Source organism: Hoplias malabaricus, chromosome 12 (genome assembly GCF_029633855.1).
Source record: "Hoplias malabaricus isolate fHopMal1 chromosome 12, fHopMal1.hap1, whole genome shotgun sequence".
Classification (NCBI taxonomy): domain Eukaryota; kingdom Metazoa; phylum Chordata; class Actinopteri; order Characiformes; family Erythrinidae; genus Hoplias; species Hoplias malabaricus.
Genome location: NC_089811.1, coordinates 3110416 through 3134120, shown reverse-complemented (window position 1 = coordinate 3134120; position 23705 = coordinate 3110416). Strand labels below are relative to the sequence as shown.

General features: G+C 36.6%; 1 protein-coding gene across 1 annotated transcript in view; it reads left to right on the top strand.

The window, feature by feature from the left end:
• Positions 1-23705, top strand: part of ttn.1 (titin, tandem duplicate 1) — a 153882-nt gene that overhangs the window by 43387 nt on the left and 86790 nt on the right. Inside the window, 39 exon segments of the mRNA XM_066686859.1 lie at positions 555-845; positions 1672-1812; positions 2467-2533; positions 2535-2614; positions 2850-2882; positions 3553-3841; positions 3942-4029; positions 4031-4199; positions 4336-4463; positions 4466-4574; positions 6649-6939; positions 7281-7568; positions 8174-8284; positions 8386-8659; positions 8776-8959; positions 9059-9142; positions 9263-9530; positions 9614-9646; positions 10067-10276; positions 10367-10444; positions 10542-10568; positions 10748-10804; positions 10911-10955; positions 11706-11777; positions 12591-12671; positions 13049-13471; positions 13735-13836; positions 14111-14620; positions 14833-14907; positions 16922-17473; positions 18436-18519; positions 18998-19081; positions 19272-19349; positions 19747-19785; positions 20373-21743; positions 22186-22236; positions 22501-22896; positions 23006-23275; positions 23389-23664. Of these exon segments, the coding sequence (XP_066542956.1) occupies positions 555-845; positions 1672-1812; positions 2467-2533; positions 2535-2614; positions 2850-2882; positions 3553-3841; positions 3942-4029; positions 4031-4199; positions 4336-4463; positions 4466-4574; positions 6649-6939; positions 7281-7568; positions 8174-8284; positions 8386-8659; positions 8776-8959; positions 9059-9142; positions 9263-9530; positions 9614-9646; positions 10067-10276; positions 10367-10444; positions 10542-10568; positions 10748-10804; positions 10911-10955; positions 11706-11777; positions 12591-12671; positions 13049-13471; positions 13735-13836; positions 14111-14620; positions 14833-14907; positions 16922-17473; positions 18436-18519; positions 18998-19081; positions 19272-19349; positions 19747-19785; positions 20373-21743; positions 22186-22236; positions 22501-22896; positions 23006-23275; positions 23389-23664 (7809 nt within the window).

Below are 23705 nucleotides of genomic sequence, written 5' to 3'. Positions count from 1 at the left end.
TATTTATGTTCACTCCTCATTGTTGGTCTCACAAATTTCTTTGGAACTCTTTGGACCCAAGTTGAACACTGAGCACAAGATTCAAGTTCTTGAATGCCAATGGCTGAGAATGGTTCTCTTTTTTCACATTATAAACATGGACATTTACTTTTCTGGAGCTGTCAGGTAAACAGCAGAACACTATAAAGTATAAAGTAAGAAAGACAATAAGAAGAGCCAAGAGGACCCTGAATAAGAAGTTGAATAAATGCTTGCCATACCAACATTGTCAGATCTCTTGTAGAAGTAGCGTGAGTCATCCTGAAATGTTCTTCAGTGGACAATAATTCTTGGATTTTCTTAACCATTAATGGATCTTCTGATTCTTAAATCAAAGTTTTTAAAAAGGATTTGACTACATTGATCACAGCCATTTGTTTGGAGCAACATTGCATTTGCAGAAAGCATGTAATATACTCAGCATTGTTTAATGATACAGCAACAATCAAATTCATGTTTTTCAAAGGATCCTAATGTGATGCTGGTATAACTTGATGCCTTACTGTTTCTCACAGCACCAGATCCACCCTGTTTTACACAGAAGCTGAGCAACATGTTCATTCCAATGAGCCATAAACTGCGGCTTGAATGCACATTCACCGGATCCCCGAAAATGTTTGTCACTTGGTATAAGGATGGAAAACAGCTTTATGCGTCTTATAGATACAACACCAAAGTAACAAAGGATTCTTGCATTTTGGAATGTCTCCATGAGTGTACAGAAGAAACTACTGGAAAATACTCATGTGAAATTGCGAACACTTATGGAACTGATATTTGTCATGCTGAAGTGATCGTAGTCTCAGGTTCGTATATTGCATTGCGTTCTACTGAAGCACGTCTTTTTCAAATCTTTCTACAAATGAAGCTTGTTTGGGCTAATTTAGAGCCAAAATGTGTTCTGCATTCCAAAGCATGGTCGGAAGGATGTTTCTACAATGGATGCCACTTAAAAAATTTGTTGTTGTTGTTCTCAGAACATGCATGTTTTGAGACAAGGCTTCAAGACATCAGTATCAAGTCAAGTAAAGGCTCTCTGGTGCTCTTAAAATATTTGACACATGGTACAAAGATAGCAAACAAGTTCATCTCTCTTATAGACACAGTACTAATGTTTGTGTCTTGGAGTGTCTCCACAAGTGTTCCCTTAAAACTACTGGCACATTCTCATGAAGATTTGAAAGCTTATGTATGTGATATGTTTCATGCTTGAAGTGACAGACTTCCTCTGCATCTGGATATGCTTATCTGAGTTTTTTCAAGTTGATTTCTGTATTAGTTTTTATAATTTAATAATATGTTTTATATATTACTAAATTGTAAAAACTAATACAGGAAACATTTCCTGTAAAACTAATTACAGGAATCACTTTTACCAGAATTTTATGGATTTTCACGATGACTCTGATTTAGTTACAAGTCTAATGCTGTTCTTCAGAACCTGCCCCTTTCATGTATCTGCTCATGCATCTGATACCTGTCATACCGATGTGATAATAGTGACATGTCTGAAATCTCCTGGATCTTGCAAATAGTGTTTATCATCATTTCCTTACTAATATTCATCCAAGAAATGAATCCAGGATGGCTGTTTTTCCATTCATGTCATTATAATGACAGTATTCCTCCCAGTGCCTGCCCATTTTGAAAAGAAGCTAGAGGATAATTCAGTCCCCATGAACTGCAAGCTAAGACTTTAGTCTATGTTTGGAGAAGCCAAAGAAATATTTGTTACCTGGTACACGAATGGCAAACAACTCTATCTTTCATACATATAGGACTGCACCCATAAAATCCTCTATGAATGGTCTGAGGACATCCCTAGAAGATACTCTTGTGAAGATACTCTGGTAAATAGGTCTGATATCTGTCATACTACCATGACCACAGGTTTGATCATACAGCTGTTACTATTATATAGCTTCTTATGCTCGTAATTTCGTCATTATATTGGCATTCTCCAGGAAGCTTAATGGTCTGAAATTTACACTGGAACCCTGAAAAATGTGATATTTTACTCAGAACCTGTTTGCAATGTGAAGAGGATATTTTTGTTCCTAAGAGTAGCACATTTAATGCACATCAACATGGACCCCTCTGATATTGATTACCTGGTACAAAGATGGAAGCTGTACTCCTCTTACAGATGCAACACAAAAGTAACAAAGAATTCTTCCACCTTGGAATGATTCCAACAATTTTTTAAAGATGCTCCATGAAGATATACAGTACATGCAAATGCTCAAATGACAATATGTCAAAAAGTTTAGTTGTAATTGTATAAGTATTGTTCTTCTTTTTTTATCAAAATGATTATATCAGTAATATAAAACGATCAATAATCTAAACAATTTGCATATTATACGTGCATAGCATACTAAAACCTGACATGATGGCAGTCTCCTCAGATGGTCCCTGCTTTATGAGAAATTCCCATTCCAATGAGCCAAAAGCTGAGACTTGTGTGCACATTCACTGAAGCCCAGAAACTCTTCCTGGTTCAAAGATGGCAAACAGCTTTACGAATTTTACAGATACAACAGTAAAGTGAAAGATGATATATGCATCTTAGAATGTCTACAATAGTGTAACCAGGACTCTGCAGGGAAATGCTCTTGGAAAGTTTCATATGGAAGGGATATCTAGCATGCTAAACCGTAGTCACAGTTTTATAAAATAATGTTTCTCCATTTCTCACTTAACCATTAGTAGGATGATCATTTTTACTTTACTGATATAGTAGTGCCGGTTCGTAATAATTAAACTCAGAAAACTTGGATTATTGACACTGGAGTGCTCATATTCTGCAGCTCCAAAAATGTTTGTTACATGGTATAAGTATGGCAAGCAACTATATACTGTTAAAAAAGTCACATCAAAGTCATGGATCTTGGATCCAACAAAGAAACCACTGGAGAATATCCTTCTGAGGTGTCCAATACATTTGGGACTGCTATCTACCATTGTCAGTGAAATGCAGCTGCAAGTTTGTAAACTGCTCAGGACTCCAGAAGATGCTTGCTTGCTGTTCAGTTATGTTGGATTCACTCCTTCTAAATTCTTCCCTTCGGTGTACCTTAGAATGGAGAACATTGATATTGCAGGGTTGGACAGCATGGTGCTTGAGATGATATAACTCTTTTCCTAGTTGGTGGTCTACGGTGATTTGGTGTGATGCTATGATTGCCAGTTGTTGCACGAGCTTGGAAGATGTTAATTTATCACAGACAAAATCTTTTCTCCCCATAGGTTCAGTTCTACACTGATAGAGGGCATGTATCTTAAAAGTCTTGTTTTCCAGTGCTTGTTTGGGGGACATGGGTGGATTTATTTGGCTCTCTTGTCTTAGTGCCTGCACGCATTTGAAAAGCTTGAACAATGCTATCGTTTCCACTCTTGGATTTCAAGTGGAGCAAACATTTGAGAGGTGGAATGTCATGTTCTAGCATGTTCTTCAGGGTGGTGCTTGCCGTTTTGACAAAAGTAATGTAATGATTCTGCTGTCCCTCTTAGAACCTGCTCGCTTTGTGACGAGGTTGAAGGACACAGTTTTCCCAATGAGCCAGAGTCTGAGGCTTGAATGCACTTTCACCGGAGCTCCAAAGTTATTTGTAACATGGTACAAAGACGGAAAGCAACTCTATGCTTCATACAGATATAACACAAGAGTAACTGAGAATTCCTGCACCTTGGAATGTCTACATGAGTGTAACACAGACACTCCGGGAAAATACTCTTGTGAAATCTCAAATTCGTTTGGAACCGATATCTGTCATGCCAATGTGACAACATTGACAGGTTTGTATCCTCCCTTTGGAATCCTCATATTTTTGCCATTTCAGTTTTTCTAAAATAATCCTGCCTGTTGATTGTTCCATTGTGAACCTACCCGGTTTGAACAGTGGTTCACAAACTCTGAAAATTTCCATGAACCAGACATTGAAACTTGAGTGTACGTTCACTGGTGCTTCAAAAATATTAGTCACAAGGATGGAAAACAGATTATGCCTCCTATAGATACAACACAAGAGATGTTGGAAACTCTTGTTCTTTGGAATGTCTACATGAGTGCACTAAAGACACTGATGGAAAATACTCTTGCGATATGTTGAATTCCTATGGAAAGGGTATTTGTTATGCTCAAGTGATTGTAGTTTCTGGTTAATAATGGTTAATAAACAATATTGTGGGCTTATTGATTACTTTTGCACTCCCATTAATTACTGTAGGTTAATTATATTATGCAATAGTTAATCTGTCACTATTGTGTGACCAGTTTAACACTGTGCCTCTCAGAACAGGCTCAATTTGTTAAGAAGCTTTCAGATCAGTCTTTAAAAGAGGGTGAAATTTTGGGACTCGAACGCTTATTCATTGGAACACAGAAAATGTTAGACTCATGGTATGAGGATGGCAAACAGATCGACTGTATGCCTCTTACAGATACAACACCAACATCATAGGAAATACTTTCATCTTGGAATGTCTTGGAATGTCTTGGAATATCTCTCATGCACAAATCACTATAGGGTCAGGTCAGAAAATGGCAATGGGATCTTTAAAACCAGGACTGTTACTGGGATTCTCAACTTGATATTCAAACAGGATCATTTACAAATAAAAACATGCTTTCAGTCTCCCATGAAGACAACTCTTAACATACAAGACCGAACACCATCAGCCTTTATGAGAGAATCAACTGAAACCAAATGAGTCAATGACAGTCAATACAATCAGACTTTATTTTACATTGAAAGGTCACTTCTTGAAAATAGGTAGTCTTAACAAGTGCAATGTGAAAAGAAGCCCTGAGGGGAATACATGTACAATGGAAATCCTTCTTGTACTGCACAAATTAAACTTCTGATGTTGTTTGATTTGCAAAAAAAGCTCTTTTGTACCAACTTTAACATTTTAACAGCCCCAATTAATTTTTTGCCTAAAATGCTTTCTAATTCTTAGGTATAAAGTGTGCATCTTTAATAACAAAATGCTTTCCCCATGATTTTAACATCAGGCAGTTGAAGGGTAGGGAGATCATAACCAACAAATGTTAACTGGGCAGGGTTAGGTTTAGTAACCAGGTTAATATATCTGTAAAGGGGGAAAACTCAATATTATCTTGTGTGGACAACCACCATGGCAGATAAGTTTCTCAGGCTTGTACTCTTGCCATGCTAGTAATTAGGTCATTAGTAATTTTTTCTCTCTATTTTTTTTTCTGGTTCTGTCGGCATATATATATATATATATATATATATATATATATATATATATATATATATATATATATATATATATATATATATATAACCTTATTTCAGGAATGTTGGGATTTCTTTTAAAGATGCAGTTATATCAAGAATATGTCTTGTGTTAATACTCTTGAACATTTACTTTTAACTGACAAATTTAGAAAGATAAAATGAACTTGGTAGTGTTCTTTAAATATACACACCCTTATAATAGAATTTAGGTCTTTCCTTTCCCATGCTTTAATTTCATCCCACTATCCAAAAAACATGTTGTTGGATTGCATATTCAAAAGTGCCCTGTCCTGGTTGAACAAAATTAAGTAATTACGGAGAAAATAAGACAGAAAACAACAGAATGAATTAATTGACTAATTAAGGAACACACTCAAATTAATAGGGGAAAAATGAAAAGGTTTATAGAATATCCAAGTTATTCTGTTTTGAAACATTCCACTATAAGCACCACTATAAAAATAGCATCCACAAAAGGCTCAATCTTTGCACGGATTCATGGCTCAGCGCTTTGTTAATACTTCATGAGAGTTTAGTCAAACAGTTCAAAATAAAATGTGGCTCAATGTAAGATGGCAAATAATTTAGGTCTTTCATCATCTGACATACATAATGTGGTGTAAAAAATCAGGAAATCAGGAGTCCAGACACCACTGTTGAATATGCATAAATTTGAGCCCTCAGATGGCACTGCATATAAAACTATTATGGTACCATTGCAAATATAGCCACATGGGCTGGGGAGTAAATAATTAGAATGAATATATCAATGCTTTGCAGAAACACTACAGGGTTTTCTGAGCCCATTCTCATCTCAGATGGTCCAAAACACATTAGAAACACATGTTAGATTAGTTCATTGGGTAATTGCATGTCTGAAAGCACAATTGATATGGATGCATATTTTGGAATTTAAGAGAGACCTATGCTGAAATCAAGGTGACGCCTTTCCTGGGAAGTCAATTGTTGTTTCAGCAAGACAATATCAAGCTTCATTCTGCAAATGCTAAAACTCTATGGCTTCATAAATACATTGTGTGTGTTTGATTGGACTCACTGCATTCCAGATAATAATGGCAAGTTCTAAATAGAAGAATCGACAAAAGTGACTACAGACATTTGAAGAGCTGAAGTCTTGTATACAGCAAGAATGCTGAAAAACTGCTGCTTGCAGAACAATTAGTACCCACCATTCTTAAACTGATAAAAATATGTAGTTAAATGGAAAACAAAAATGAAAGGGGGTGTCAGATTCTACATCCCTTTATTTTTATTGCATACAATCAAATGAAATCATTGAAAAAGCGTAAATAACTAATTTTAATGTTTGTTTCATTTTCAGATCGGAAAATTCCTCCAACATTCACTAAAAAACTCCCAGAGCACCTTGAAGTCACTGAGGGCAAACTGGTAAAGCTTGAAAGTCGTGTATCTGGATCACAGCCACTGACCATCAACTGGTACAAAGACAACAGTGAAATCTTTAGCTCTGACAACTGTGACATGATCTTCAAGAACAATGTGGCTGTGCTGTCTATTAAGCAATCCAAAACATCAGACAGTGGCATGTACACATGCAGCGCTGCTAATGAAGCTGGTATTGCCTCATGCGAGGTGGTGGTCAGCATCTCAGGTACATAATGTTTGCATTTACTCTTACTCATTTCTCTAACAATCTTGATCTATTTTTTACATGTTCTCGTGTTGTTGATTTTATTTGTTTAGTACTCTGTGCTCTCAAAAAAATAAAATAAAATTCTCAGCCTCAACTCCCTGAAACTCCCTGCTAGTCCACATTTCTGTTTTGTTCTTATTGTTCCCTTAAATCCTTTCATCTGACCCAGATTGTGTTTTAGCTCCAAGCTTTATGTCCTTAAAGCTGTAAAAAAAAAGAAAGTCATGTATTCAGCATATGTCTCTGTTTAAAACTATTTTCTAAGTATTTTAATAATGTTAATTTCTCTCTTTTTTTAGAAGAACAAAAGCCACCAACCTTTGATACAACCCTAGTGCCTATGACAGTGAATGAGGGTGAGAGTCTTAAACTTAGCTGCAAAGTCAGTGGCTCTGCTCCACTAAATATTCAGTGGATGAAGGACAGAAGGGAGGTGACATCTTCTGCCAACATCAAGATTGCATTTATAGATGGCACTGCCACACTGACCATCGACAAAGCATCCAAAGCTGATGCAGGAGACTACCTGTGCAAAGCAACCAACAATGCTGGTAGCAACTTTTCCAAGGCCAAGATCACTCTCATAGGTATGATGTCAGTCTTGAGTAAAGAATTTACTTGATGTTCAGATTCTTTCTTTTTTGTCTTATATTTGGTGTATTGAAGCAAGTTGCAAAATATGTAACTTTACATGAATGTCCTCGATGAGGAACATACCTCTTCTGTCATACAACATTTGATTGGTTTTGCATTGTTTTTGATATTGTTGCATTGCAGTCATCTTTGCTTCGTATGATATGGTATTTTTCCCTTGACATTTAAAAGAAAAGTAAGGTTCTTTTTGTAAAAAGCATTATTAACCACTTGGAAATTAGTACTTGGGTTGGGTCTTACTTATGAAGTAAATACAAAATGCTTTCCTAAATTCACTTTGGTTAGAAAAATAAAAGCTTTTTTTTTCATATGTAACTACAGGATTATTATGACCCAAAGCTATTAGGCTTTGATTTTGATTTGTAATTATTTTAAAGAACATTTGCATTACATTTATACAGCTTTGGAAAAAGCTATATCATTTAAGTTTCATATTCTTCTAGTACTCAAGATAATGACTCAAACCAAGAGTTTTTTTTACATTTTAAATCTCTTCATCCAACTATTCTCTTTGCTCTCAAACTGCTGGTTTACTCAGAAAAAGCAGGAGCTGCTCCTGTGCCAGCCTCTGTCGCAGCACCAGCGGCAGTTAAGAAACTGGACAACTTGTTCTTCATTGATGAACCAAAGAGTGTTCGTGTCACTGAGAGTAAGTTGTTGATTCTTTTGAAGCTGTGTACGTAGGCAGTTATGAAGCTGAAATTTAATGTTGTATTAAATGATGGAGTCATATAACATTCTGACATACAGAGGGCACTGCAACATTCATCGCTAAAGTCGGTGGAGATCCCATTCCTAACGTGAAATGGATGAAGGGCAAGTGGAGGCAGATGACTCATGGTGGTCGTATCAGTATTGAACAGAAGGGTCAAGAGTCCAAACTGGAGATTAAAGAAACAACCAAATCTGACTCTGGCCAGTATAGATGTGTAGCATCTAACAAACATGGAGAGATAGAGTCACAAACTGACTTGACTGTTGATGAGAAGCAAGAGGCTACACCTAAAATGGTTAAACTGAAAAAGTGAGTTTAACACTGAGTGCATAATTTTTTATATAAATATTAAAGCTTTTTTTTTTTTTTTAAAGAGGAAACAATTTTTAGGCAGTGATTGACATTTGACTCTCTTCTTTGTTCAGGACACCATCAAAGCAGAAAAGTCCAAAGGAGGACAAAAATATTGACATAGTTGAGTTGTTAAGAAACGTAGATCCAAAAGAGTATGAGAAATATGCTCGCATGTACGGCATCACAGACTACCGTGGCCTTCTGCAGGCCATAGAACAGCTGAAAAAGGAGAAGGGTGAAGAAAGTGGAAGAATGGTAGATTCCTTTCTTACATTTTTAGTGGTTTTATTCTTATCTTGGGAATATATAATTACTATATAATGCATGTCATATTTACTGAATCTTTTTCTGAAGCAGGAACGTGAACGCAGCAGAGATTCTGATGAAGATTTGGCTAGGCTTGTGTCTGATTTGCAGAAGAGAATGGAACATACTGAAGTATGATTCTTTCTTAAAAAAGAAGCAGAAACAACATAAAAATACTCTTGTTGCTAATTCATCTTTAATAGTAATAAGATGTGTGCTTAAATAAGGTGTGCACTTATTTTCTTTTTGCAGCCCATTACCCTGCTTAATGACATCAGAGATCAAACAACCCATGTTAATAAAGATGCAGAATTTGAGTGTGAAATTAAGATCAACTACCCAGAAATCACACTGTCTTGGTACAAAGACACACAGAAACTTGAAACCAGTAGTAAATATGAGATTAAAATAGTGGGAGACCGCCACTTGTTGAAGATCAAGAACTGCCAGACGAGTGACCAGGGAAATTACCGCATTGTTTGTGGCCCCCACATCTCCAGTGCTGCACTTTCAGTGTTGGGTAAGTCCTCTCTCAAGAAATGGTTTTATTATGTGCTTACAGTTTTTGAAGTGTGCTGAGGCAACGTTCAACCTCTCCTGCAGAGAGTAATGAGTATGAACAGAAGCCTTCACCTGGTAAGAAGTTCAAGCTCCTTAAAGTGCAGCAACTTCTCAAGTCACACACAAAGACATGCATTTATCATATGAACATCCACACCCCTATATAGCATTCTTGAAGTTTAAATGTATCAGTACATAGCTAGGATTTTTTACGTAGCTAAGTATTCTTTAGATCCATTGGTTTCATGTTTTCACTAACCTCTTCAATCTGTACTTCTCATGAAAATAAACCTCCCTTTGTTACCTTTTCTTAATGCTCTTGAACTGCTTGGCCCTACTGGCCTTATTCTTGGTTGGAACAAAATGGTAGGTAAATAATGACTGTTCTTAACTGGTGTATTTTCACTCAGTTGAATCTTGAAATGAGTAGAGATGCAATATGAAGTATGCTTTTTAAGGCAGACCTTAATCATTCAAGTCATATCTTGTTTGTAGCTGATCAAATCCAATTCACCAAACGCATCCAAAACATTGCGGTGAAGGAGCGACAGACTGCTACTTTTGAATGCGAGCTGTCCTTTGACAATGCTGTGGTCACATGGTATAAAGACACTTGGGAACTTAAAGAGAGTCCAAAATATGCCTTCAGATGTGAGGGACGACGTCATTTTATGATCATTCGTAATGTAACATCTGAGGATGAAGGTGTGTACGTCTAAATATCATAGAAGCACTGCTGTTTAAGTTTGCATTTTGAGGAAAAAGACTCAGATATCTTTACTAATAACCTTTTAGGCGTATACTCAGTGATTGCGAGGATGGAGCCTATGGGTGAAGCTACAAGTACAGCTGAGCTTTATTTGTCAGGCAAAGGTAACAAATATTAAATAATTAATTAATATTAAAATGGGACTCATTGATTTGTTACGGGTCCTGAGCCCTTGTAATAATATTTTACCTCCTTTCACAGAAATTGATCTAGGAACAATTTCTTACGGTGAGTATTTTAAAGCTGAGATTTCCAAAGAAACTTCTTTACCTATTAGTATATATATATTACCATATTAGTCACTCCCAGATTTCCATTGCCAGTATGACTAATCATTTCTCAGAAGCTAAGCAGTTTAGAGCAGAGTAAATAATTAACACAATCACATCTACTCTCTACATATATAGATGTTCCTGATACAACAATACAGGTGTCTGAGATGTCATCTATTATTAGATTAAAAGGTAAGACTGGATATTATTAAAGCTTAGAGCAATTTAAAATAACATATTTACTAAAACACATGGTTGTAATAATAAGGACTTCTTTCAAAACTTTCTCCTTCAAAAGAGGAATCATCTGAATATTATTATGAAGAAAAGAGTGATGTTTCAGGTACTCTTCCTTATGTTACTCCATCAGTGACCAACTCACTCTTCATGGTTGTCTGCCATCCCCTCTCTAATAATGAATAATGAATCTTCATTCATCAGCAATTCATCTCCATCCTCATTCATCAGCATGTTTGTCAAAGTATTACATACAATAAGCCAATAAGCATCCATTTCACCCCCATGTGTCAGTGTGTCTATCCATATATGTGTAAAAACTCAAACATTGTTAAGACAATTTATTTACAAATTAACAACAATGACTCCATTTGCTCGTATTTTGTCTTTTTGCATTTAATTTTGACCATTTGACTTTTCCTGATCATAACGATTTTATTTTGATATATTTTTAATGATTTTATTTTGTTTCTTTGATTAGATTTTAGTATCTTTTTTATTTTGGCACTTATTTTGGTGCAGCAGAGCTTAAAAAAAATAAAAAAAAGGTCTCATCAAGGTATAAAGAGGCCAATAGTCTTGATGTTGCTAACTGAAAGCTTAATGTTCAGCTCACTTTGTGCGTAAACACTGTCTTACCCTCTTGGTACTTTTACATTTCTCTTGTATGTCCTCACCATTCTGTTTTGTTGCTTGAATATTGGTTCTCTGCCACTGACCAATAATAATCCAGTTTTTTTTTTCACTTTCCCCTCCCACATGTTTAATTCCGATGTGATGTGCTGAATGCTGTGTCCAGATGTATTTAAGTTTAATCTTTTGTTGTATGTCTAAGTGTGTATTTGTTTTCCATCAGAACCAAAGAAGCCAGTGGAAGAAATTGTTCCCAAAATTGTGGCAGAAAAGACAGAAGAAAAGCCCAAAAGAGGTATTAAGAAAACAACATGCTTGTGCTTGACGGAGCTTATGGCTGCCATGAGCTTTGCTATTAACAAAATGTAGCTTCTTAAATATACTTTTGAAAACAGTATACTTCCTTATGACAGTATATCTGAAGTTTTTTAATGTGTTTGTTTATAATGTTTCCTGTCTTTATATCTATGTGTGTGTGTGTGTGTGTGTGTGTGTTAATTAATATTATGTTGTCACAGGTCTACCGTTTCTACTAGATATTTGTGTGTGTGTGTGTGTGTGGGTGTCTGTGTGTGTGTGTGTTTTAATTAATATTATGTTGTCACAGGTCTACCATTTCTACTAGATTTCTGTGTGTGCGTGTGTGTGTGTGTGTTTTAATTAATATTATGTTGTCACAGGTCTACCGTTTCTACTAGATATTTGTGTGTGTGTCTGTGTGTTTTTGCATTTCAGCTAATGTATTTGCAAACATGCTATATGTCTGTTTGCCAAAACTTTATAAACATGTGCTTGGAGTCAGTAATTAACAGAGAACATATGTTTTAAGTACCTGAGGTTTACAAGAAACCAGAAGAGGAACCTGAAACCTTTGCACCAAAAATGCCAGTTATAACTAAAGGTACTTAGTGTCTTTGGGTCTGTTATTGTCTTTCTTAATCATTTATGTCAGTGTTTAGCTCTGTGTATCTCCAATTTGCTGAGCTTTCCAAAGAAAAAACCTAGTTTGTATGTTTGTATGTTGTATGTGGTATCAATTGGTACAATGCATAAAAATATACTGCCTGTTACTGAATATTATTCTTATTGTGTTGATGATATTCTCAAGAACCTGAAGTCAAGAAGCCTGTAGAGGAAAAAGTCCTTTCTGTAAAGGTGGTTGAGACAAAAGGACAGCCTACGCCTAAAGGTATCATCTTAAGTAATGGATGTCTATGTTTTGTGCTGACACTCATTCTTTATGTATTGTTGTCCAGTTTGGAGTCTAGGAGTTTGAGATTGTGTGGGTTTGTATCTATGTTCGTGTCTGAAACAGTACCCTGTGTATGTCGTTTGTAATGTTTTTGTTGTTGTTGTTGTTAATATCAGTGTAAAAACGGTCCTCAATGTGATAGTTTCAACAGATCTTATAATTAAATGTCTTATTATTCTTATCAATGTTCCTTTACTTTAAAATCTTAAACTTAAACAAAGAAAAAAAAAATATATATATATATATTTATATAATTCTTTCTCCTCTGTTTGTGTTGTCTCTTATATACTAATAATACTTTTTCCTGCATGAAGCTGTCACAAAGCCTGCAGTTCCTGTGGTGCCTGAGCCAAAACCTCAGGTGCCACTTGAGCCTAAAGAGGTACCAGTGGCTCCCCTCAAGCCTGAGCCTAAAGAAGTGCCAGTGGTTCCCCTCAAGCCAGAGCCTAAAGAGGTGCCAGTGGCTCCCCCCAAGCCAGAGCCTAAAGAGGTGCCAGTGGCTCCCCCCAAGCCAGAGCCTAAAGAGGTGCCAGTGGTTCCCCTCAAGCCAGAGCCTAAAGAAGTACCAGTGGCTCCCACCAAGCCAGAGCCTAAAGAGGTACCAGTGGCTGCACACAAGCCTACAGCTGAGCCAAAACCTGAGCCAAAAATTACACCAAAACCTGAGCCTAAGCCAGACTTGAAGCCTAAACCTAAGCCTGCAATTACAGAGAAACCTGAGTCTCCTCCCGTCAAAGGTATTGTACCCGACAGCTGTCTGTGTGTTACTCTATTGTCTCTGAGTCCCTTTGTTTACGTCTTTTTTGGTGTGATGGTCTGTCTGTCGGTGTATGCACAATCTTTATTTCTTGTGATTAGCAAAATTACATCTTCATGTAAGAAGCCACTCCTTGTTTATCCCAAACTTCAGTTTTGTCTAATTATATTTGTTTATATGTGTCCATGTCCTTTCAAATGTAACTTGTTACTTGTTTGACTGAACTGTAATGTTCTTTGAAAGTATCAGATGTCCTCAAGAAGCCAGAGGTAGCACCTCAACCAGCCTTAACTACTAAATGGGAAGAGGTTTTAACCCCTCAAACTGCCACGACTCCACCAAAAGGTAACCATAAATCACCAGAGTGATTGTAACATTGCAATTGTTGTGGGTATTTTGGTAGTGGCATGTCTTTAAAACTTGTCTTACTTTCTCTCAACTAATCTTTTCACCGTTATAGGTGATCTTAAAATATGTTTGGCTTGTTTGTCATGTCCAAATTCTTGATTTCTTAATATCAGTCTTTCTGGTCTTTGGTTTCTTACACTCAGCTGAGTGTCATTCTTATCAGTCTTTGTGATGGGCATAAGATGTTTAATCACATGTGTCTTTTTTAAAGCTCCAGAAGTGACAAAGGACATAGGAGCACCAACTATAGAGTTATACAGAAAATCAGACCTTCCTTTACTTGCACCTGAGCTTCCAAAGGCAACGCAATCCATAAAAGAACCACCTGTATCACAGAGGTCTGTGCCAATTAGAAAAGAAGAGTCTACACCTGCTTTACCTGAACCAGCAAGAAAGGAGGAAGTTGTACTTGGTTCCACAGAAACACCAACAACAAAGTTGGTTAAAATGCCAGAGCTTACACCAGCCTCTAAAGAGCTGATAAATATAGAACTGGCTAAGATTTCTGAGTCTGCACCTGTACCTTCAAAGATCAGTAAAAAGCCTGAGATAACACCAGTCTCTAAAGAACGTCCCACAGTAGAACACATTAAAAAAACAGAGAGTGTTCCACTGGCTCCAAAGGTGGAACCAACTAGAAAGTCAGAGTTAACCGCCGGTCTCACCAAGCCATCTACGGCAAAGTCTGAGCAAGTTCAGCACAAAGAATCAACAAAGACAGGTACCATCGAACTGCTTTTGTCTTCCTAGACTTCATTTACTACAACTGATATTTAATCTTTAATCCTTTTGGACACAGAACATTTCTTGTTGAAATGTTTAAGTGTCATGCATCTCATATCTAAATGTTCGTAATATTCATACAGTGTTTGTCTGTACTTGTGTGTGTTCATGTGATTCCTTTTTTCTGGTATCATTTCTAATTTTACAAAGTGGTTGAAGAAATGCCTCCTGAGAGAATGCCAACTTCTAAACCTCGAAAGGAGAAGGAAATGGCTCCTACAAGAGGTATGCTTGGTTTAACTTGAGGGTTCTCTTCATGATACTTAAACTCTACTTTAATTCTCTTCACTGTTTGTGTCTTTAGCACTATACAGACTTAATTAAACACACAATACTATTTAAATGCACCTTGCCACTGAAAATTAATGTCAACTAGGGCTAGCTTTCTAGATTTAATCAAGATACCTATTACTACTAATACTACACACAGAAAATATGATGTATAATAGCACAGTTGATTATGCTTGGTAATATCTTAGAAACCCAACACATAATCCTCAACCTAAAGTCATAGTTTTACTTTCCTCTTTAGATAATTTTGTTATTGTAAACCTATTTACACATCTTGAGATGGCACCTAATGCTGTCTTACAATTTTACCTCAGAAATATTTGCAGCTCAAAAGCGAATTGAACAAAAACACCATGAAAAGGAAACGTCTAAAAAAACTGAAGAGATTTCAGTTACAATTGAAAGGAGGGTGAGAGAAGAAATTTATGAAAGTGAGAAAATCTTAACTGAACCTGAAGAGGCAACATTTAAAAAGGCGGTTGAACTTAAACCTACACAAGTTCCTTTGGAAAGAAAGGTGGTGATAAAAACACAAAAGAAGATGGAGGTTTCTCTTGCTGAAGGTATGCTTGGTTGATCTTGAGGGTTTATCCTCATGGGTTATACATTTTTTTTGCGTGTGTGTTGTTGAATATTCTCCTGTCATTTCCATGTGGTTGATTATTGAAATTCTTTAATCCATACATTTTGTAGCTGCAAAAACAGAGGAAGTAGAGGACATAGAAATGATAAAGGAAACAGTTTCAAAGGAAAAACATTTGCATAAAAGTAAGGATGTCAAGATTTTGTTGAAAGAGGGTGAAGTTACAACTACAGATTCTGAACCTGAGAAAAAAACTGTAGTTAAACCTTCCCAAAATGTGCATATGGCTCCAGAAAGAGGTATGCTGGGTTGGTCCTAAGGGTTGATAATCTATGTTATACATGCTAAATATAGTCATGTTAGTCTGTAATTCTCAGTAACTTTCTGGGAATACGTGATTATAGATTAAAATAAGTTGTATGTTTTGCCATAATCCAATACGTAAGACAATTGGCTAAATCAAATATAGGTCCTGACAAAAGCTGTTTAAAATCTAATTTGGCACAGAAGATAAGGACTAGCACTAAACAAATGTATCCCTGTAGGAACAGTATACTTACTTTTATGTGTTATATTTTTTCTTTATACATTTAAGAAGGCATCAAAATTCAGATCTTTAATTACTTGCTTACATCTTGTCTTCATGTTTCAATGTTTTGTGTTGTTGAATCTGTCTCTGCACTACCACACTGTGCAATGGTTAAAAACTTTCATCTTTAAAGACCTTGCAACTTCAAAGAAGGATGAACAAATACTGCAAACAGTGGAAGCCTCTAAGAAAACTGAGGTGATTTCAGTGATGGAAGAAGTGATTTCAAGAGATGTAAAATCACATAAAAGCAAAGATATTACATATCAGCCTGAAAAGACAGTGTTGGAAATGGCTGAAGTTAAACATGTGGAAGTGTCATCTGAGAAAACATCAGTGGCTAAATCTCAAAAGCATTTAGAGATGGTTTCTGATAGAGGTATGTTTGCTCAAAGATTTTGTTGTTGGTCTAAACAGTAGTATTCATATATTTGGTTTCTTTTCTTTTGGGTCCTTAGAATACTTAAGTATTATTCAGTATAAGAAAACACTTGCTTTCTGACAAAGTAGAAGACACTTAATTTCCCTTGTTTAACAATACATCTGTGTATGTTTTGTTGAATATCTCATAAAAAAAATTATGAACATTAGGATTGACATGGTCCCCTTAATACAATAGTATTTAGTATATAGTAATACAAACAAAATAGAAACCGTTCTGTTTTTTACTGATTATGCATTATCCTTGAACAATTTTAAGTGCTTAAATCAAATTTAATAAGACGACACCTGTGAAGGAGTTGTTACTTCATTAAATGTTTTTCTGCTGTTGCTAGCCCCAAAGAGGTTTGAGCAAAATATCCATGAGGTGGATATTTCTAAGAAAATTAAGATGGAGGAAGAGTTGAAGGAAGTGCCTTCAGAAGGAAAGGTCCCATTTGAAAGCTCTTTATCTTACCAAGCCGATGGCCTTCGTGTGAAAGAGGAGGTAGCTTACAGTGAAACAATTTTTGAACTAGAGGTCCCAATGAAGAAAGACACTCTTCCATCTGTAGAGACCTTATCAAGACAAGAGACTGACCAAGATATGCCTGAAATCAAGATTAAATCAATTACACATATGATTGATTCCAAAACTGTGAACAAAGCAGAAGATTCTGTAGAAAAAATGATGGCACCAAAAGATGAGCTACTAAAACAAAAACAACCCAGCATTAAGAAGAAAAAAGAAACTGTGGGAAAAGATGATAAGACTAGGTCCATGTCTCCAAAAGCTGCTGTAACAAAGACCCAGCAAAGTGGAAGCAGGCAAATATCACATGCTTCTGCAGAGCAGCAAGCAAAACCAAAAGAGGATGTGAAGAAAGAGTACAAAATGCCTGAAGGAGGTATTTCAGCAAAATAAATTTAAATGGGTTAAATGAAAATTAAGTGGATTACATTGAATGTCTATACTCTTTACTTACTTTTTCTAATCTGTTGTTTGTCCTGACTTGCAAGAGTTGCTGAGTAGGCAACTGAAATTGTCTTATTGTCTTGTCTTTGAATGTGTCATTTTGTTTTTGTTTAAATGTTTCCCTCTTCACTCTTGAGTGTGTCTCATCTCTTAGAAAATTGGACAAAAACTATGTCCAACAAAATCCAATCCAAAAGGCTTACACAAAGCTAACTTGAAGGATATGGATATCATGCTGCTCTTCTTCTTCTCATTTTGTTTTCTTAAGTAAGAGTTGACAATGTGCTTAGCAATAACTCTGTTATTGGCATACTTTTTTTAAAGAGCCAACTGTGGAGAAGAAACCAACAGCTAAAGCGCAAAAGTCAATAGTGGCGCCACTTGAAAAACAAATCTCTCCTCAAGGTAGAATCTCTTTTGGTGTGTTTGCTGTTATTTGTACAGATCTGTTCACTTCTTCAATACAATGTGATATTTTGCATATTTGTTGTTTATTGTGTGTTATTATTATTACAGTTTTTTGTGCTTCTTTCCACATTACATTTTGTTACATAGCAGCTCTTTCCATATGCATTTTTTTTATCTCTTGGTCTTGATGGTAGTATTTTTTTCATTTAAAGAGCCAGCTGTGGAGAAGCCAAAACCTGAAGCACCAAAGCCAACAATGCGACCAGTTGAACAAAAAATCTCTCCTCCTCGAGGTAGAGTCTCTTCTGCTGTGTCTTTTTTCTTTCTGTCATTTTTGATCTGTTTATTATCTCTACTACCTTTGTAATGACTTTGTTGTGTCTGATTTAATGCCCATACGTATGCTGTCTATTGTGAAATCCAATACATCTTTCCATGGACAGCATCTGTATGTTACCTGAGTTAATGGCATGCTTTTGTTTAAAGAACCAACTGTGGAGAAGAAGACAACAGTCGAGGTACCAAAGCCAACAGTGGCACCACTTGAACAAAAAGTGTCTCCTCCTCGAGGTAGAGTCTCTGCTTTTTGTTTTTTCTCACTGCTGATGTCTTGTCTGTTTTAACACAGTGTCGTATTTTTTGGATTCATCCAACTAGCCTTGTCTTATGTTCTGTTTCATGTTTTTCTCCTCTATTCTGTAACACTGTATTTTCCATGCCCACTACCATGTTTAAATGGCATGCGTTTACTTAAAGAGCCAACTCTAGAGAAGAAGAAAACACCTGAGGCTCCAAAGCCAAAGGACATTCCTCTTGAACAAAAAGTCCTATCTTCTCGAGGTAGATTATCTTCTTAAATATCTTCTACATGTTCTATGTGTACTGACCTCTTCTTTCATTATTAACACTACGTTTCTTTAGCTTTGTATGTTGTGTCTTATTTCACATTTCTTTTTTTACACATATATTATCTATTCTTTTATAGAGTAAATCTTTCCATGTACGTTATTACTTCTTGATTGTGACAGTAGCATGCTTTTATTTAAAGAACCACCTGTGGAGAAGAAACCAACACCTGAAGCACCAAAGCCAACAGTGGCAATGCTTGAAAAGAAAGTGTCTCCTCCTCAAGGTACAAAGTCTGTTGCCTTGTCGTCTGTATATTACTGTCACTACTGTTGTCTTCTGTTGTTACAAAGTGAGACTGTTATTTCCTCAGTTTGTGCACCTTTTTATATGTAATTTGTCTGATCTGTAAAACATATTCTTTCCATACACGTTGTTCTTTTTTGTTTGTGACAATGGCATACTTTTATTTAAAGAGCCAGCTATGGAGAAGAAGCTGTCACCTGAGGCACCAACGCCAGTACCACTTGATCACACAGTCTCTCCCCCTGAAGGTAGAGTCTCTGTTACCTTGTCTGTTTTGCCTTGTGGTCTCTGCTGTTCTTTTCTTTATTGCTTTGGTGCTTTGTCTGTTTTTTTGTTACAGAGCTTCAACCCACTTAATTTGTTCCTTTAAAATTAACTTCTCTTAACATATGTTTTACTCTAGGTATAAGGCATCTGTATATGCCTTACAGCTAACACTTGGACAAATGTGTTTTGTCTGAATGTAAATGTGTTCTGACAGATCTACCTATGGCAACATTACAGTGGAAATAATACAGCATACACTGCACATTTATTTTATCCAGATCACTATATTTCTTTGTTTATCATGCTATCACTATATTTTCTTCATTCATTCATTGTCTGTAACTGCTTATTTTGTTTAATATAATTTAATGTCTGCAGATAAAGGCCCCGTTGAAACCCCTGGACCTGTCCAGAAAGGTATAGTTGACATTTTACTATTATCATACTAAAATCCTATTATAAAATCTATTTCTGGGGTTTTCCTAATTAGTATTCCTGTATTGTGTGTCTATTGTCTTGTTTGTCAATCTTTATTTGTTGCAATTGCCATTGAAGTGCAAGTTTCCATTTGTTTTCTGTAAAAATAAGAAAAAAACTATAACAATTCCAAACTACCAAAGAGATAGATATCGTTTTCTCCATTCAACCAGTAATACAGTGATACATTTATCATTGTTGGCATTGGCTGCTTTAAATACATCTGATTCAATCTGATAAACAACTCCATTAATTGGATTCTTAGCATATTTATACACCCTTTAGGCATATGATTACTATTACCTCCTTCTTTCAAACTTTCCTCAGCTCCACTTACCACAGCACTTTGTAGTTATTTTATTACAGGCTGTAGTCCATCTGTTGCTCAGACAAAGGTTGCTTTAATCCTTCCAGTAAGATGAACAGCCATTAGAAATGGAATTGACACCTATATGTGTTGTTTGTTTTGTGTTGTGATTGCGTGTTGTGTAATCTGTGTTGTGATGATGTGGCATTTATTGCTTCAGAAACACCAAAAGCATATCTTAAACAGAAGGCTAAGATTCACACTGAGGAGGAAGAGAAACCTAAGATTCCTGGCCTAACTTTCAAAAAAGGATCTAAAAAAACATTATCAGTGAAGGAGGAAGAAAGTGTGAAGCTGAAACCCATTGTCAAACCTGGTAAATCAGAGGTTATTATTCCAAAGACAGATGAGAAAGATGGGATGGTTCCCGTTGCTCTTCAGACACAGGAACGACTTCAGAGGGATGAGCATGATGTAGATGAAACACAGGTGAAAAAAACAGCACCCACAGTTAAACAAGTCCAGGAGGCTAAATTGCTAGAACCTGTGCTTCAACCTACAGTAGATAAAACCCCTTCAGAGCCCAAAAAGCCATTCATTAAAGCTAAGACAGCTCCAGTCCAAGACCAAGAGGTGGAGAAATTGTCATTTACAAAGGAACTTAAAGCTGAAATCCCAACTGATAAAGTTTACCGGGATTCAACTGATAGAGAAGTTAAAGGTCTAAAGTATCCTGAAATATTATCATCAGTTCAGGAGGCAGCCATCATGAAGAAATTAGAGAAAGACAAAACGGAAGACAAAGAGCATGACAAGATCAAGACGATGGATTTGCCTCCCAAAGAGAAAAGTCCAAAAGAAAAAACTAAACCAATATCAGCTAAAAAGAGTGTACATGTTCCAAAACAGTCTGAAGAAAAACCGAAAGTGTTATTAAAACCAGTAGAAAAAGACCAAAGAACTGAAGAGCCCAAGAAGGCTCTGTCACCGAAGGCTGAGAAACCGGCAGAAGACAAACCGTGTGCTCTCAAGACCAGCCCAATAGGCAAAGCAGAAAAGGGTCCAAAGGAAGAAGATAGGCAAATTGTTCCAAAAAAGACAGGTCTTTCACCAAGGGATGTGGAGGACAAACAGGCAATAAAATTAAAACCTGTTCAACTTGCTAAAAAAGGAGAGGAGCTGACAAAGCTGCTTTCACCAAAGACTGATTCCATCCGAGTGGAGAGGAAGCCCAGTGTAAAAGAACCTAAAATGTTGTCACCTAAAGATTCTATAGAGTCTGTTAAGCTGAAAAAGGTCCCCAAGAAAACCTCCCCTCCAGAGGATAAGCCTGATCATGAACATTCCTTAAAGCCTGGAAAAACAATTCTACCATTACTGAGAGAGTTATCTCCTGGAGCTGTGGAATTGGAAAGGATTCCAACTCAACAAGAAGATGAAATATTTGAAGAACAAGTGGAGGAAGATGAAGAAGATGAAGAAACATGGGGATGGGAGCTTACACCTAATGAAAGTTACAGACCTGAAGAATTTGATCAGGCCTTGGAGGATGGTGCTGTTGAAACACCTGGAGGTGTGGGTGACAAGAAAGGTGAGATGGGAGCCAAGACCTCGCCAGCGATGTTTCATGCCAACCCTCTCCCAACAAATAATCATACATAATCTCCATCCTCTAATTCATTCTTCTTAACAGACAGTTTTCATCCTATATGTATGTCATGTTTGTATGTGATGTCATTAAACAGTACACATTTTTGTCCTCCCATGAAGTCTTCATTTCTGTTGCCTTTCGTTAATCATTAGTCATGTGTTTTGGTCATCTCTTGTCATTTGTTGTTGTTGTTTTGCTGTTTGTTTGTGAATTGTTTTTCTTCATACTTCATAATACAAATGTCCTTCATTTGCATAATTAATTTCAGTAATCTGCTTGCATTGTTCTGTAATTCAGTTTCATTATATGCTATACAAACATAGTTTATTTTACAATTGCATTTTAGAGCCATTGTTTATGAATATTGCACAATTTTAAACAGATGGAAAACCAAAGGAAGAGCCAGCAGGAGGCAGAGGCAGAGGACTTAAACGTAAGTTCATGTTACATAGAACCGGAGAACAATTTTACTAAAGGTCACAGTCACTGCTCAACCATTTTAACATTCTCCCCACCATGTAAATATATCATATATAATCCTATAAAACATTAAATGTTGAGTAGGAGTTATCAACATAGTTAAAGAATACTTTGGGATAATTAATTTACAGCTGCTAATATATTTTAAGCACCAACACATCACATGGAACATTGACTTAATGAAATAACAACATTCTCTGTTCCGTACAATTTTCAGCAAGACTAACTCCATCTCCTGGTGATCCTGGACGTGGAAGAGGAAGACCTGGTGGCGGAGGTGACAAACCTCCTGGAGAGTCACCATTTGCTTTCCAGCTTAAGGCGGTTCCTCTGAAATTCGTGAAGGAGCTTCAGAATATTGTGTTGCAAGAAGCTGAATCTATTGGTTCATCAGCTGTATTTGAGTGCCAGATTTCTCCCTCTACTGCTATTACCACATGGATGAAGGATGGAAGCAACCTGAGGGAGAGTCCAAAGCACAAGTTTACCTCTGATGGCAAAGACCGCAAACTGGCCATCATTGATGTCCAGCTCTCTGACACTGGAGAGTACACATGTGTTGCCAAGCTCGGGAATAAAGAGAAGACCTCTACTGCCAAACTTATTGTAGAAGGTCAGCACTTTAGGGCTTATCACTTGTGTTGAAACTGATTTTTTTGTGTTATTTTTTTATGTGTGAATCATGAAAATAAAAACTATTTATTTATTTCAACTTTAAACAGAGTTGCCAGTTAAATTCACTAAGACTCTGGAGGAAGAAGCATCCATGCTCAAAGGACAGCCCATGTACCTGAACTGTGAGCTAAGCAAAGACCGAGATGTGGTTTGGAAGAAGGATGGCAAGGAACTTGAGCCCATTGCTGGCAAACTTCAGATCAATATCATCGGACTGCAGCGTGCTGTGACTGTCCAAGACGTAAATGATGATGATGCTGGTGTTTATACTTGCGAGTGTGAAAATCTTAAAACACAAACCACTGTAAAAGTTATTGGTAAGAAATATTTATCTACAACAGCCATTTTTTTTTTCTACACACCACCAAACCTAGGTGTTTTAATATACTTTCCATATACACAAAATATTTATACATGTGCTTCTTAACAGAAATCATTAGAGACTGGCTGGCGAAACCGCTGAGGGACCAACATGTGAAACCAAAGGCCAGTGCTACCTTCAAGTGTGAGCTTGTCAAAGACACTCCAAACTGGAAGTGGTTCAAGGGAGATGACGAAATTCCTAACGAACCCACAGATAAGACAGAAGTCAATAAGGACGGAAGAGACATCACTCTGACCATTAAGAATGCTCAACCAAATGATGTTGGCGAGTACGCTATGGAGGTTGAGGGCAAGCGTTATCCAGCAAAACTAACACTTGGAGGTAGGCAGCATTGCCTTTTGAGTTTGTAGTCATTCTTTGAA